At 40.4% G+C, this 15,737-nt stretch overlaps 1 protein-coding gene across 1 annotated transcript in view; it reads right to left on the bottom strand.

Annotated features, from left to right (window-relative positions):
* Positions 1 to 15,737, bottom strand: part of Slc9a9 (solute carrier family 9 member A9) — a 549,322-nt gene that overhangs the window by 489,260 nt on the left and 44,325 nt on the right. The window contains exon 4 of the mRNA XM_059268372.1: positions 15,088 to 15,164. Within this exon, the coding sequence (XP_059124355.1) occupies positions 15,088 to 15,164 (77 nt within the window). The remainder of the gene's footprint in view (positions 1 to 15,087; positions 15,165 to 15,737) is intronic.

Below are 15,737 nucleotides of genomic sequence, written 5' to 3'. Positions count from 1 at the left end.
ATCAGAATATTTTTGCCCAATGACATATCACACGAAATATTCTACCTCTTTTTCATCACAGATGCACATTTTTTATAACTATACCAGGAACATAGTTTAATGAAGGAGACTGTATCCCAACATATGTTTCTTATTTTAGGAAGGCTGTACAATTTAACACTTCCCATCATAAGAATTTTGCAAACTCACTTCAGGGTACTAAAACCCTATTCTTGGTGTGGAAATTATCTTCAGAGAAACAAAGAACTCACCATAGTCAAGGTAAAAGATACACAAATTTGGGGTTTCCAGTGAACAATAGGGTCCCTAAATAGCATTTTCAAAAAATCTCTTTCCTGACCCCACACTCTGCTTTTATTATATTTAACAGACATAAAATAATTTTCACAACTCTCAGCAAACATTATAAAAGCTTGCTCTTGATTCTTGGAATCCCCAGCCTGGCACTGGGAGATCCAGCATTGAGGTCATGCCTGAAACTCCACCCTCTTAGCTCTTTCTGGAAACTAATGTTTTCATTTCAACCCAAACAATCAGGGTTTCTTGAAATTCAGCTGCCTCAATATACACTTAACTGGAAAAATTCAAGTTATGGAGGAAATCACCTAAGTATCCAACAACCTTCATCTTTCTCAGGCCAGTAAAAGAAAATCAGAATTAAAAAGGTTTATCTAAGTCTTTTGTGAGTCAAAAATATTCTTGGGCTGCAAAAATGGCTCAGTGGTTAAGCGCTTGCTACTCTTGGAAAGGACCAGGGTTCAATTCCCAGCCCCTCCATTGTGGCTCACAGCTCTACAGAACACCAGTTCTAGGGGATCCAGTGCCCTCTTCTCTCTCCATGGGCACTAGGCATGCATGTGGTGCACAGATATACATACAGAGAAAACACTCATACACAAAACAAAATAACTTTTTAAATATTTTGAAAAAATACCATTTTTGAAAGTGTCTCTTAGATAATTTTTTGATGATTTTGGTGGAATTAAAATTTGTTTTGAAAAATTAATTATCCATCTTATGAACATTATTCACCTTAAACCCAAAAGGTATTTTCTAAACTACTACCTGAAAGTGTTCCCGTGTCTTCTTTCCTTTCATGAATGACCCCACAAAGAGGAATTCTTTGAATCAACCCTCCTGTGCACTTCTCAAGCTCTATGGGGGAGGATTAATTAATTCAGCTAATATTCTCTGTAAATTATTGCAATAAAATGGCATGCTGAATTATTGAATAAATGGCTTTTGGCTGGGGGGGGGGGGTTGAGACAGAGTCTTGCTAAATTGCACACGCTGACCTCAAACTCACTATGAAACTCAGATTGATTTTAAACTCAGAGTCATCCTCCTGCCTCAGTCTCATAACGTTCTGTGTCTATAGGTTTATACCTATAGTTAACATTTTTATGCTAAGCAAAATGATCCAATTTTTATTGCCATATTTAATAGATATGAAATTATTCTTTCCAATCCCTGTGAATATTCCTAAATGCTGATGTTCAGTTTTGTAGTGAGGCCCCCAAGTCTGATAGCACTCAACTCCCTGGGCAGCACAGGTCTGTACCCAACACTGAACTAAGTTCAGGTCCATTTTCGGTGTGATCCTGACAGGTCCCCATATGTTATGATTCTAATCGGCCTTGACAAGTGCTCATAATTAAATCATATGAAGAATATTAACACTATTCAAAAATTCTTCAGCATATTTAAATAGCTATGAACAACTCAAGGTTAAACTATAATCTCTTAAATTTCATGGAAATTTAAAACAAAATAATTTCCATTCTTCCTGAATATTGGAATTTTTAATGTGGAGGGAATAGAATCAGAGCATGTGTTTTGGAATGATATTGTGCTGGCTAAGCGTGTTCCTTGTAACTTCTCCTTCTGGAAGCCTGGGAGGGAGGGGGAAGGGAGTGGTGGAAATTATTTGGCAACCATTAAGAAGGTACTTTAGAAGTAGTTGTATTTACCTAATATGATAGATGGAAAAATTAGTTAAATTTAGAAGGAAATGGAGAAAAACATTTAGGGCGATTTGTATTTTTTCCAACAGAAAAACCAATTTCCTTCCCCCTAAAAATTCAATGGAAGTAGCCAAGCTAAACTAGAGGTCAGTGGAGGCAATGGATCAGTTGAGTCTAAGGAGAGCTTAGAGACACAGCTTCCCGAAACGTGCAATTTGGGCTGTAATTGAGCGAGTTAACGTTAGCCAACCTGCATGCTCTGTGTATGTAATTTCCTCTAGAGGAACTAAATGCAGTTTTGAAACGTTTGAGAACATGGCGTCTGTTACCAACGCTAGACTTTTCGTAACATAGGTTTTACCTCCAGGCCCTGAACAGCTTCACTACGGTTATCATCCTTTGTGGATGGACATCTCTGAGGAAAAGTTCAAATCCTAGCGTGCATGAGAAGCAACTGAGATAAAACGAGTTAAAATCCCGTTTTGAGGTTGAAAGTGCTCTGTATGAGCACAGATATGTACACAGAGGCACATACAACATACGTGATTATGTTATTTATCAAACCTCTCATTAAGTCTCAAATTTTGTCTTGTTTTGTTTTAGGTGACAGATTTGAAGAGCAGGTTTCAAGGGTGAGTAGTCCCTTAACTACTTTGGAAAAACCTTTGCCAAGAGCCAGAAATCTGAACAAATAATTATCCTTCACTCTGACAAATATTAATAGCATTTGGGGAAGTAACTGACCCTTGGTGTTCGTAGCCATACAGTAAATTAATGTTGCTCCTGACTGTCTCTTATAGCTATAAAATGAAAATATGATAAGCTATGTAAAATCACTGTTTGTGGGCAGAGGGCAGAGGGCTAGGAAAACAGTTCCTTTTACTATATTTCTAACCTGAGCTGCCTTCCCTTAGATGCAGTGAGACCAGAAGTGAAATTACTCCCTGAAGCCTGAGCCCTGCACAGTAAATACTCACATTCTTCCAAATGAGTTTCTCTTTACTTTCCACTCTCCTAGGATAATGTTGCCCTCTTTCTGCACTCCTAATTCCCCTCCACTGGGATAAGGCTGTAATTGTATTTAGCCCTGTGCAGTGCAGTGTAAAATAATCAGGTCATTGATTTCTGTGGAGGCCTTAAATCTGCAACCTACAATAGCTACTGTTTTGCTGCAAATTAACAGCAACATCTTCACAATCATGCAAGCAATTTATCTTGATGTGGAAGAAGCCAAGGTTTGTGTCAGAAGAGGAGGGCTTGGTGATAGAATACCAAGCTATGAAAAATCAATAGGAACAACTGAACTTTGAAACAAAAGCCGCAGGGAGACTCAGAAGCAATTAACAGATGATGTGGAAGGAAGGGAATGTTGTCACATTACATGGCACAAAAATGTAATGAAGATACGACCTGTTAAAAAAAATGGTCTGAATTACAGTTAATTAAGGATCAGCAATTCAATAGACTAAGTCTCAGGCAAATCTCCCATCTACTTATGACTTTGTCAGTTTGGGTACTTAAAGAGAAGAAGCAAAAGTTTCAAGAGAGTTAATATCCACTCCTTAATATAGAGGAACTAAAGTGTTAATCTTGGGCTACTGAGCAAGTATGGTACCCATAGCAGGTATAAAGGACTGAGAAGAGGACCGTTATATATGTGAGGCTGATTAATGGAGACTTTCTCAGCAACCTTAGTGTCCAAGGTCTCAGACGGCCAGGTGCCAGGATACAGAAGTGGAAAAAGACCATCAGACAAGATGCTCCAGCTACAGCAGGCCTAATGATTTCGGGGAGTTCATGTACCTAAAAGGGAGCCAACTTTCAACCAGTATAGGACAGGAGGTACCCTGGAAAATATGTTACAGTCTATTGATTATGAAAGGGATCATATAAATATAAAATATTTATAATACATAAATCCTATTTTAAATTAACAGGCTATTTTTTTTAATAGTTTCAGGTTTACAGAAGAGTAGAAGTATTCTAAATATGATCACATCCCCTCACTCCAGTCTCACATTACATCTTGCACTATCTGGTCCACTTGTTACAGCTTCCAGACTAATGCTAATACATTATTACTGATTAAAGCTCATAATTGACATTTTAAGATCTTCTCTTTGCCTTACACATTCTATGTAAATATTCTTTCTTGCAATTCCTTGAATTTCTATTGTAAATTAACTAAATGTTTGGTATAAATCTATACAACAAATTAGGAGAGCTCTCAAAATACTTTGTAAGTTCTTTGCTATTACAACAAAAATTAGAAAACTTTTCTAATAAAGCAAATTTGGGACATTTGAGAGGTAAATATATGCTGTAAATTATTTTGAGGGAAATCTTGAAGGATCAAGTGAGTTTTCTACCTAGAAAGTGTGCAAGGCAGTGCTTGGCACATGTGGAATTCTTTTTTTTTTTTTAAATGTGTAGCCCAGGCTAGCCTTGCACTCTTAATCCTCCTGCCTCTGAACTCATGATCCTCCTGCCTCCGCCTCCTTCAGCAAATCCTATGGCGTGCGCCACCACAACCAGTGTGAAATTCCTAAAGAATGCAAGAAACTGTCATTGCTGTACTTTATAATTCTGTTTTATTTTTTTTTGTTTGAGACAGGGTCTCAAGTAGCCAAGCTGGCCTTTAACTGCCTATGTAGCTGAAGATGACCTTAAACTCCTGGCTCTCAACTCTTCATTCATTCATAAGTTGTAGATTACAGGTACATCCTACCACACCCTGCTTTGTATTTAATATTTCTTTTATATGGTAGAATTTACTTAAAGAGAGAAAACAAGTGTACCCTTAGTACTCCAAGAAAATCATTGATTAATAGTTTCAGAAAGTACTAGAACTTGCAAGAAAAGTACAGGTAAAGAGAATACAATCACTCTTACATTTTAAAGGCAGGAGATGCAACCAAAAGGCAAGTGGCTGAGAGTCATACGGAAATACAGACCCGAGGCACCTGCCATCTGGTAGCAATGACCTTCAAGACTGCACTTGCTTATCAATGCTGAGCAATGATGTCACCATCTGTAGTCATGATTCCATTGACCACGTGGGTCGCCTGTAGGAAATGAGCTTTGCACCTGCCTCTCATGCAGTGAGGATTAGCAGGCAAGAGTGAAACAGGCCAGGAAAACCTCTCAGAGCTGTAGTTAAGATTGACTTCTAGTCATTTATTGGGACCATTTTAACTTAACGACATCGGAATATAATTGCTAAATCAGGTTGAACACTTCCCACACCTGAAGTGCTAAAATCCTTGGACCAGAACACTGAACGTTTTTCATTGCAATACTTCTCTGTGCCAGGCTAACAGTGTTCTACCAATTATCTTCTGTATAATACACATACTGTTTTGTCTAGACATGTGTCATATAAATCTTTCAGCTAATGAATCATCAAATCAGTTGATTTGGTTTAGTTTTGGTGATTTCTGAATAATATAGATTAAATATTGGTTGAAATTATTTCCATGCCTATAGTCTGCATTTAGTAAATCCTAAGAAAATTATTAAATCTCTCTGCTAAATTTGGGAATGTGGAACATTTTAGTGCTAGTGGGAGTTATCTAGGGCTCTTGTTACGATGTGAATCCGGCCTCAAGAGGTCTGTGTACCACCTGAGACTGTGCATGTCTAACAAACTCCTGATGCTGTTGATGTGTTGGAGGATGCAATTCAGTTGCAAGTATGGGCTTGGCATACTCCAGAATCGGTGACATTTCATAAAAGTCACTAAACAACCAGAGCCTTAGGTACATGTCTCAAAAGGGGGAGCTAAGGACAGAAACATCTATCTGCATTGACTACTGTGAGGTTAAAATGAGACACTGAATATAGAGTGGTCAGTTAGGGGCAAGCACTCAGAAGATACACACAAGCTAGCTGATGTCACTTATATCATTTTTTCCCATCTGTTTGACAATGGAGGGATGCATAGCTTTCACATACTTCCACTAATTCTCTTCTCACTTGGCAATTTAGTTATGGACTCATGAAAAGTAAGAGTGATAAAAGGTCAGCCTCGTAGGAAGCACAGGTAAGGATGAGGAGGGCTAGTGTATGAGGTTCAGACTGGGATGGATTTGACAGTCAAACCCACAGTGAGAAGGTTGTATGGCTCTGCTTCCTCCTTGGGATCGTCGGGCACCTGTCTGCAAGGGGAGAGGGAGCTAAAGTGACGGGGGAGGGAGCTGAAGGCAGTGAGCAGGGTCAGGTGGGATGGCTTGTGAGTCTCTGGAGACAGCTCTTGGCTCTTCTGGGAGACAGCTTAAGTGTTACAACTCTGCTTTATTCCAGAATGAAAAGGGAATATAAAGGCTGGGGACAGTGGCAGGGGCATCACCTAATTTGCACTAAGTGGCACGCTCCTATCATAAGGCTTTGTATGTGGCAGTAGGTTTCCTATAGCAGAGCTCCTAGTACAAGTCTTAGTTACCATATGTGCAGCAGGGGGAAAACTTCTAGTAGGAAACTGTGCCAAGGATCACATTAGAGATAAATTAAGCATCGGGCTTAGAGACAGCTTCCAGAGAAGTCCAGTCTTGCAAGAAAAGGGACATTCTCCAGGTAAGGGCAGGTAGAGAGCAGGAAGTCTCCCTGGGAAGGGAGTCCCCCATGTTGCTGAGCTATAGAGAGATGCAGACCATGATAGACTGCAACCTCTGACCAGCAAGACCGCCTAACGGATTGAAGCCAGAAATTTTATGTTTGATGATGATGGCCTTTATTTCTCTCCACCTGAACATCGCCCACATAGCTCCTAGGCAAGCTCCGCTAAGCAGTCGCCAGCAGTCAAAACTCTAGCACTTCTTGTCTGTTCTGTTGCTTTCTACTTGGCTTTCTTATACCCATCTTCATATTCTCGCTAAAGTGGTGGGGAGTGGTTCCTTAAAAGTGTATGTCCCCAGTTACCACCCTATCGTCAACAGAGTCATATCCAAATTTGGGAATACAGGTCAAGATGTGGTCTAACACTGCCTCTCCACCGTATTTAACTGCTCTCGTGTCCTCTGGCCTCCTAGGACAACAGGCAGTATGAACGTTCTGTCTGGCTGCTGGCCTCTGCTCTGCTGTCTTGTCTGATAGGATCTTGTCTGATAGGATATCCACCTCCTGGATCCCTGCTTGGCTTTCTCTGGAACAGTTTAAGACCTCAGGTTAGCAGTCTTGTCCCTGGAAGCTTTTCTAGTCCCTTACATGTTTCTGAAGCCCCACCCAGAGCAACGCATGTGCCCTGAGTCACAACCAAGTCACAATCAATCATCAGACACTTGAGGGAGCCAGTTTCAGTTAAGGCACCTAATCCCAGTCAAACATGAACGACTTTAAGAGGGAACCAAAAACTACCCAGGAGAGTCTTACTTAAACTGCTGAGTCATGCTTGCTGTTCAAAGACACCAAGAATTGAAGGTTGAAGGTTATTACATGAGACTAGAAATGAATACAGCCTCCCTTACTGTTTCTACTTTTTATGAGTGTGTGTGTGTGTGTGTGTGTGTGTGTGTGTGTGTGTGTGTGTGTAAGCAGGGCTACATATACTGTTATTCTTCTATCAAAGTTTTGATAAATGAGAAAAAAATACCAGACTTCACATTTTAGGGTGCTAGCCAATGAAGGAAAGGCTTGGGCTATTTCATTTACTAGGAATCCTATAGCTAGAAGCCTTCAGCTACATTGCTCTACGGAAGGACTCTGCAGACAAAAAGTCTTTCAGAATACTTTTTAATAATTTCCACATTTTTCTTTCATGATTAGACACTGCTCTTGTTCCACCCCAGCACTTTTACATAACATTCTCCAGTGCTTCCAATATTTCTTTTTCCAATTTGGAGTCAGGTTTCATTTTTCCTTGGGAGTTCTTTCTTTTTTTCTTCTGGGCCCTGTCATTTTTATCCCCAGCACTGTGCAGGGCAGCAAGGGAATTAGACTAGCAAATCAATATGTCCCTCTTCCACCTCCACATTATCCCTCTGATGTTCTCCCTGGTCCGTTCCTTTCTACCCTCTGTTTCATTCCCATACACACTTCCCTCTCCTCTCCATCGCCAGCAGTATAGTCTGTGTATACTGCGATGTGGATAGAAGAAACCACCCTGTCAGCAGCCTGGGCTGTCCCTTCACAGATTAGAGATTATGTTTCTTATTTGGCTGTGTCTGGGAAGGAATGGATTTATTTTTCCTCTGGATACCAGCGATAGCTACTCCAGCCAGCTCAGAATCCAGAGTAAATGAATGCATACAGGAGGCCCAGGCCTCCTAGCCTGGCCCAAGAGGCCTCTCTGGGCTACTTTTGAAGTCCAAGAAAGAGAGAGACAGAGAGTAGTCCAGATGATCGCAAGAGAAAGAAAAGATGGTTGAGAAGAAAGAAGCCAGAGAAGGGAAGACAAGAGAAGTGCGGATGGAAGAAAGAGGGGAAACGGGCTTGGGGACTCAGAAGGATGGACCTGGGGATGCTGGCAAACCCTCCCTTGGCTTGTCTCTCTCCTGCTGCCTGCCAACCCAAACTGTTCTCATGAAAACACACAGAGGAAAACAATAAAAGAATAGTTTTCCAGGATTGGAATGAACCGCAGGGTAACAAGGCAGAAGTCTATAAATCTGTTACACAGCTCCTTCCACTTGTCCTCTTTGTTTTCTTTCTAATGTGATTGATACATGCAAGAGGTTGTACAGAAGACATATGCAAGTTATACATCATAATAATATACTAGACAGTGCAGCTGGGGAAACACCCAGACCATGACTCGGCACATTATCTGTAATGTATCTCTCCTTTGTGTTTCTTTCCATACCTCTTCCTTGCCTTTCCCGCTTCGTGGCACGAATTCTGTGTTTTCAGTCCCCTTATTTATTACACACTTGCACATATATCTTCACGTCCACATGTATGTGTCTTAATAGTAATCAGTGTTGGTCAGTTACAAACAATGATGTTATAATCAATGTGTCCATTTTACATCATATTTTTGAGATTCATCTCTGCTCTCATAGATGATGTTATTGCTTTTCCCTGATGTGAATTTTTATGTTGTGTGAATTTACTTGTCTGTGCTACTGATAGAGTCTAAATTGTATCAAAGTTTCCACTCTGGTGACCACTGAAGCTACAAATCCCTTTATGTATACTCTCTCCTGTTCATATCCAAGGGGATCCCTAAGAAAACTTAAGGTATGCAATTATGAACAAAATACAAAATATGATATTTATAAATGTGAAATGTTTGCATATTCATAGCTATATGGTAGTAAATTTATATGAACAAATAAAGAACTAATGATTCCTAAGGAATAATATATCCTGAGTCTTTCTGTATAAAATATTAAAACCTAAGAAGCTGATGTGACTAAGACTAATTAGTAGGTAGGTGGATCATTGTGGACATAGAGTGTAGGTCATTCCAATAGAATTGAGAGCCACAAAATAAAAAGAATATCTGGAAGAAAATTCTGGAGAAATGCAAGGCTAACTATTAAATGGTATTATCAAAATTGTCTATACATTTGAGATGAAAATTTTAACTGGAAATCTATTGTCCACCAAAACCAAAACTGTTCCCCCAAATGGACTCCCTACAAACTACAAACAGCAATTAAGAAGAGAGCGCCTTAGGGGTTCTAAGGCAGAGAAGGACTTTACTAAAGGAGCACAAAACTGCTAACCAACAAGAAAACACTATGTAACCCGAGAGATGCACTTACAAACTGTGTAAGTGAATATGGATTAATATATGCAACATACAAAAAGCTCTAAAAAGTCTGTGGAAAATGAACAAAACAACTCAGATGGAAAAAAGGATTATAAAAGTATAAGCAGTTCAATAATCAGGAAGTCACAAATGATGGCTACAATGCAATTTCATTTTGTACCTACTGGATTGTGAAACATTAAGAAAAAAATGGTAACCTGACTTTGGAAAACAATCTTGGTGTTATTTTGTAAAAACCTGAGTAGCTATTTTAGATTTACATCCCGAACTTCCACTCTTCAGCCGATATGATGGATGGCCATCAAGTCCAGGAACAAAATGGGTAATAACTACCTTACCACACAAGGTAAAATGACGGTATGTGTATTTCCAGACTTTATAGCCACTCTTAATGTATTCTAAAGAAGCCTTCAGTCCTAACTAAATACAGAGATACATAAAACCCTAACTGTTACAACTATGTCTTTGCCCAGGCTTTTAGAAAATCGAGGTTCTTTTTATTTTCTTTCTTTCTTTCTTTTTTACAGATTGTAGCTCCCTAGGGGCTCTGATGAAATGGTGAAATCTGTGCAGCCTCTCACCTATAAAAATTCACGACTAACTTAAAGAGCTTCATTCCTCCCTGAAGTCTTTGTGCATGACCTCAGGGTTCTCGTTCCTCAAGTTGAGGGCTCATCTCAAGGTTTTTTCTCTTTGTGGGGTTTGAGCTTCAAGAGATGAGTAAGTCTCAGCTTCTCCCTCTGTGTGAGATGCCAACTTCACTCAGCTTCTGAAGGACCAATGTGCCCCTTCTTTAAGGACTAAGAAATCAGTATTTGGGGGGCTGCTGGGACTCACTCTACCAGTAGATCTAAGGGTCCCCAGGTGAGCAGCCATGTCCACTGAGAAGGCAGCAACAAGCACCCATGAAGCCCCCTGCAGGATTGTGCATCGTGGACAAGGCTGCCGGGCATCTTACTATTCTGCATATATTAAGGATCCCTATGGGAAAATAAGTCCTGAGGAATGCTGGCATGAACAATGTAAACAACCTCATATTTATAAATAGAGGTTTTCCTGGGCGAAGGGTCAAGATTCCAGAAACATTAAAGAAGTTAAGTATAGTCGATCTTCCTTCTAGCTGCCTCCAGTGAGAGAAGTTCGATTTCCTCTATGCAATCATATTTACAGCTAATTCTTAAATGCCCAGATTGCATAATCACAAGCTATAATGATAAATGTATGAACTTGAAATCACTGAAGGTCTAATTTATCAGGCAGGTGAAGCAACTCAGTGCAGACCACGAGGACTGCAATGGCTGTATTAGGAGGGTAGGGGCTGCTGAGAATGTGCACTCTGGAGTCTGGCAGGCTCTACCATTCACTACTATTTAATTGTTGTCTAGCTTTGAGAAAGTCTCAGACTTGGCAGCCTTGCACATAAACCTAAGTAACAACAGTGGTTATCTCATGAGGTTATCGTTACAACAAAATGAGATGACACATAGGAAAAGCTCATGTCAGCACCTGACATGAGAGAACAAATTCAAAATGCTAGTTATTCTCTCTATAGATATTTCTGGTATTGTGCAGTTGGTTTAAATTCTCCATTAACCGAAAAACTAAAAAGAATACCAGTCTCATGCTCTTATAAAAGTATCTTGGGCCAGCAAGATGGCTCAGTGAATAAAATTACTCTCCATCAAGCCAAAAAAACAAAACAAAACAAAAAACCTCAATTAGATCCCCAAAAGTCACATGGTGGAAGAGGAGAATGATGGATAGCTACATATTATCCTCTGAGGCCCATATGAGTGTCACGGTATGTGGGAATCTACACACACACACACACACACACACACACACACACACACACACACAGTTTAAATGAAGTTATGCCACCTAGGGTGATAATGTTCTCCTCCAAGACTATCTAACAAAAATAATCACAGTCCCAGGCATGAGAAAATTCCTTTCGAGTTATTGGTCAAGGGAGTCCAAGAGACACTCCATAAACAACATAGGCTTTACACTGTATTTTTATTGCCTCCCAGAATTTGAAGGTAAGTCCCTATTGCTGAAGACGCCATATACTTCAGACACAGGACTTAAATGATTCTGCTGGATCTGACATGGAAGCCTTCTTCCTAAGGATTAGTGCTCATAGTACCAGAAGGTGCTATGGAAGATGACAAGGGACAAAAGAAATCAATAGTCCCAACTAGCTGTAAAGCCTTGATCCACAACAATGACCAGGATGGTAAGATATTCCAAGGGTACAACAGTGGCACTTATATCTTGGGGGTAACCAACAACTTTCTTATTGTACTTCAGGCACTAGAAACCTAGCTGACTAGGCATGGCTGGTCATCAAAGGAGAAGCTACTCCTCTTTTGTACACCACTTTCCTAAACCAGTGTAACTTCTAACTGCATTCTACATACTTGACCTTACACCCACTGATAAGTGTAACTCTCATTCCTCATCAAAGAAGCTTCTTTTTTTTTTTATAGAAGATGGAGATCATTACAGAAGTCCACAACTTGTCAAAATGCAGAGAACAGCCAACTGTGGGATGCACAGGCCTGACAGATAAATCAACAACACGACTCGTACACTTGAGGCTCAGGGAAGTTTGTAGACTGTGGGGTGGAAAGATCGTGAGAACCAGAGGAATAGGACATCCACTGTTGGGTCTTATGATGAGAAGCCACATCCATAAAAATCTCAAACATGCGGTCACTTAAATGAGCCCTACACAATGACAACACCAGTTAACATGCCAACACGAATGGCAGAAATCTCACAGGCTGCACCTCTAGGTGAAGAGCTACAGGCAATTAATGGCTGCTACTAGAAAGAAAATCAGTCTTCTCCATGGACAAGGCCCTGATAGGTTAATCCCCAGTGGTCGGTACTACACACATATGCATATGAGCAACACTAAATGGACTCAGCAGGCTGTGTCTATCTATTCATATGTGAAACAATAAAGGAGAAGAGGTCATGAGCTTGAGAGAGAGGTGGGGAGCACAGGAGGATTGGAATGAGGAGAAAGTTATAAAAGATGTAAGTACAGTACTCATGTATATAATCTCAAAAAAAAAAAAAAAAAGAAAAGAAAGCAGCCTGCAAGGTTTTGTGACTCCTGTAATACACAGTGTAAACAAAGAACATAGTTCTGAAGATTTTCCCAGAACTCCACTTTTCCTCAAATCACCATTTAAATTTCTGGTTATACACATAACATCCATTAAAAGAAGCTAAGTACAGTGAGACAAACCTTGAATCTCAGCCCTTTGGGAGGCTGGAGGATTGTGACAAGTTTGAGGCCAGGCTTTTCTACAAGGCTGATTCCAGGCTAACCTTGGCTAGCCTAGACTACACAGTGATGCTTCTCCCCACAAAAAAAAAAATTAATTCCTAATTGCAATAAGTGAAAATCACCATGTCTCTTAAATTGAAATATTCTGGAAAAAGCTATTTCATGCACATCATGTGTGGTTCCTTTTATTTTTTTAAGGACTATTTTAGATCTAAGAAAGAATAGAGATTTTTAATAAATAAAAGTATAAAATATAAATATATGTAAATATACTTAAAATGAGATGTATAAAGAAAACAGGATATTAATGAGAACTAATTATACTATAATTAAGTACTGTCTAGTCATCTTGAAACTTTATCCATTAAAAAATTCAGATCCTCTTATATCCTCAGCTGGGCGGCGGTGGCGCACGCCTTTAATCCCAGCACTTTTGGGAGGCAGAGGCAGGCGGATCTTTGTGAGTTTGAGGTCAGCCTGGTCTACAGAGTGAGATCCAGGAAAGGCGCAAAGCTACACAGAGAAACCCTGTCTCAAAACCACCACCACCCAAAAAGAATTCAGATCCTCATCATACAAAACTGTTAAAATTGATGTTTGCTATCAATCAATAAATACCTGTCAGGAGGCCATAGATCTCAGAACCCTCTGTGAGCGTGGCGTGGTGTATAGGGGTATAGGGAAGTCAAGAGCATACTCTACTAGGTCAGAGCTGAGCTTTTGAGTTCTGTCTTGACCATAGCCTGTTTCTCACTGATGATAACACTGGCCTAATCAGTTAGTCTTTCAAGATGCTTCCTCTTCAGACTGAGCAGGTTTAACGACATAGATCTTTAAGGCCCTTACCAGTTTCAAAATTTACATGTCGAGCTCCTACATACACGCACAGGTCATGAAGGCCTCCCAAAACAGCTTGGTGAAGGACCAGGCATGCTGTATTTTTCAGGTCACAGGCAGTTTAATGACCACTCAAGAGTCTAGATGTGATGAGTTTTCACTCCTGCAAGCTTCCACTTTTAGGTACTAGCTGCTTCACCAGAGCACCCATGCTACATGTTCACAGACTACATAGCTCAGTTGTTCTAACATTGACTAAACAAGTGTTCAATACAGACTTCTGCTCTCAGGTTTGCGTAGAGCCCTGACACCACCTCAGCTTTGGCTGGCACACACTGAACACCTCCTAAGAGAAGGGCTGGAGGCGTAACTGGTGTGTACGCTCAGCATCACTTTCTTGGTTAGAGTGATGATAGCTGCAGGCAGTAAAAAGGAAAATCACAAGTAGAGTCGGCGTGTCTCACAGTTTAAGACAGATGCATCATCACAGTCACAGCAGCGGAGCATCTTTCTACAGTGGGGCTTTCATGTCTGGTAGACCAGACAAATGCCACCCTATTGGATCTTCTTTTGCTTTATGGTGAGCTGTGTGCCTGAGTCGCCGCAGTTAGACATTGGACCAGTGGCATAACCAATAAATATATTTAGGAGAAAAAGAAAGAGGCTCACATTCTACAGTGCCACCGCAGCCATATACAATTCTGCTGATATTTGAAGCTCTCTGTTTCAAGCTCCTTGCTTATAAATTTCCCTTTAGAAGAAAACTCTTGGCATATAGTTACTGTCATCTTTCTGTCAAATATAGGCAAGCCCTACAAAGATGATGGAAAAAATGAATTGAGACCATATACATCACTCAAGCTAAGTAAGAATGTGATTGGCTTTGCATGACTCAGGCCAAGTGGTCCACACACCTAAATCAGAAGCACAAACTCACAGGGCAAATCCAGTCACCCAGCAGCAGTTTGCTTTGTTCTGAAGCCTTACGTTTGTCAGAAGATATAGAAATGTCAGACCAGGGCTGGAAAAAAAAATCTAGGAAGAAGTGACGTCCTGGGACTGGGGGTGTCTGGCACTCCGTGGCAGGAGGCTTGCCTACTATGCTAGATCCGCAGCATGGTAATGCAATGAAACAGCTAAAGCACAAATGGAGTGAGACAAACCCAAACGTGATGCACTTGGTTCAAGAAGCAGGAGGTCAGGAATCTGAGATCCCATCTCACATTGCTGCCCTCCGTCACCCCAGAACTCAGGCTCTGAATGTCACTTACCCTATGACCACACAGGAGATGGCTGTTCCCAAGAAGGCATATGTTAAAATGGATCCCAAGTTTTGAAAAAAGTGTCTCTGGGGAGAAACAGAAAACATTTCATAGAGTACCTCTGCATTTCTTACTGAAACAGGAAATAAGAATAAGCCAAGCCACTCACAGCCTTCCCCTCTCTCATTATTTAAGCAAATCTTCTTGGGGCCTCATCCTTGGATCCACTTCCCTTGGGTATGAAGCTTAGTAAGTGATTTTTCCACAATGAATAAGGAGAAAAGAAAAGCAATGAAAACATCTGGTTGATGATGCAAGGGAAAGATAACCCACAGAACCATCTAGACCCCAGAAGAGGGAACAGGCTGGGCATGAGTGGTCAGGGCTCTGGGACAAGTACTTAACCAAGACACAGTTGTCAAGAAGGGTTTTGTAGACATAACACCTTTAACTTTTAAAACCTCATTCTAAATGACTTAAATGGCATCTGGCTTTCATAGAATATTCTGAGTTCTCTCCTTCCCACATCTTCTGAGTGGGAACATTAAAATCTAACTAAACAAATATTTTATGACTCAAATATGAAATGATGCCTAGTACTGAGGTAGGGTATGAGGAAGGATGACCTGCAAAAATCTAACCTAAATCCTTTCAAGTAG

Source organism: Peromyscus eremicus, chromosome 7 (genome assembly GCF_949786415.1).
Source record: "Peromyscus eremicus chromosome 7, PerEre_H2_v1, whole genome shotgun sequence".
NCBI lineage: Eukaryota > Metazoa > Chordata > Mammalia > Rodentia > Cricetidae > Peromyscus > Peromyscus eremicus.
The sequence above is the reverse complement of the archived record's forward strand: the minus strand, read 5'-3'. Positions and strand labels throughout refer to the sequence as shown.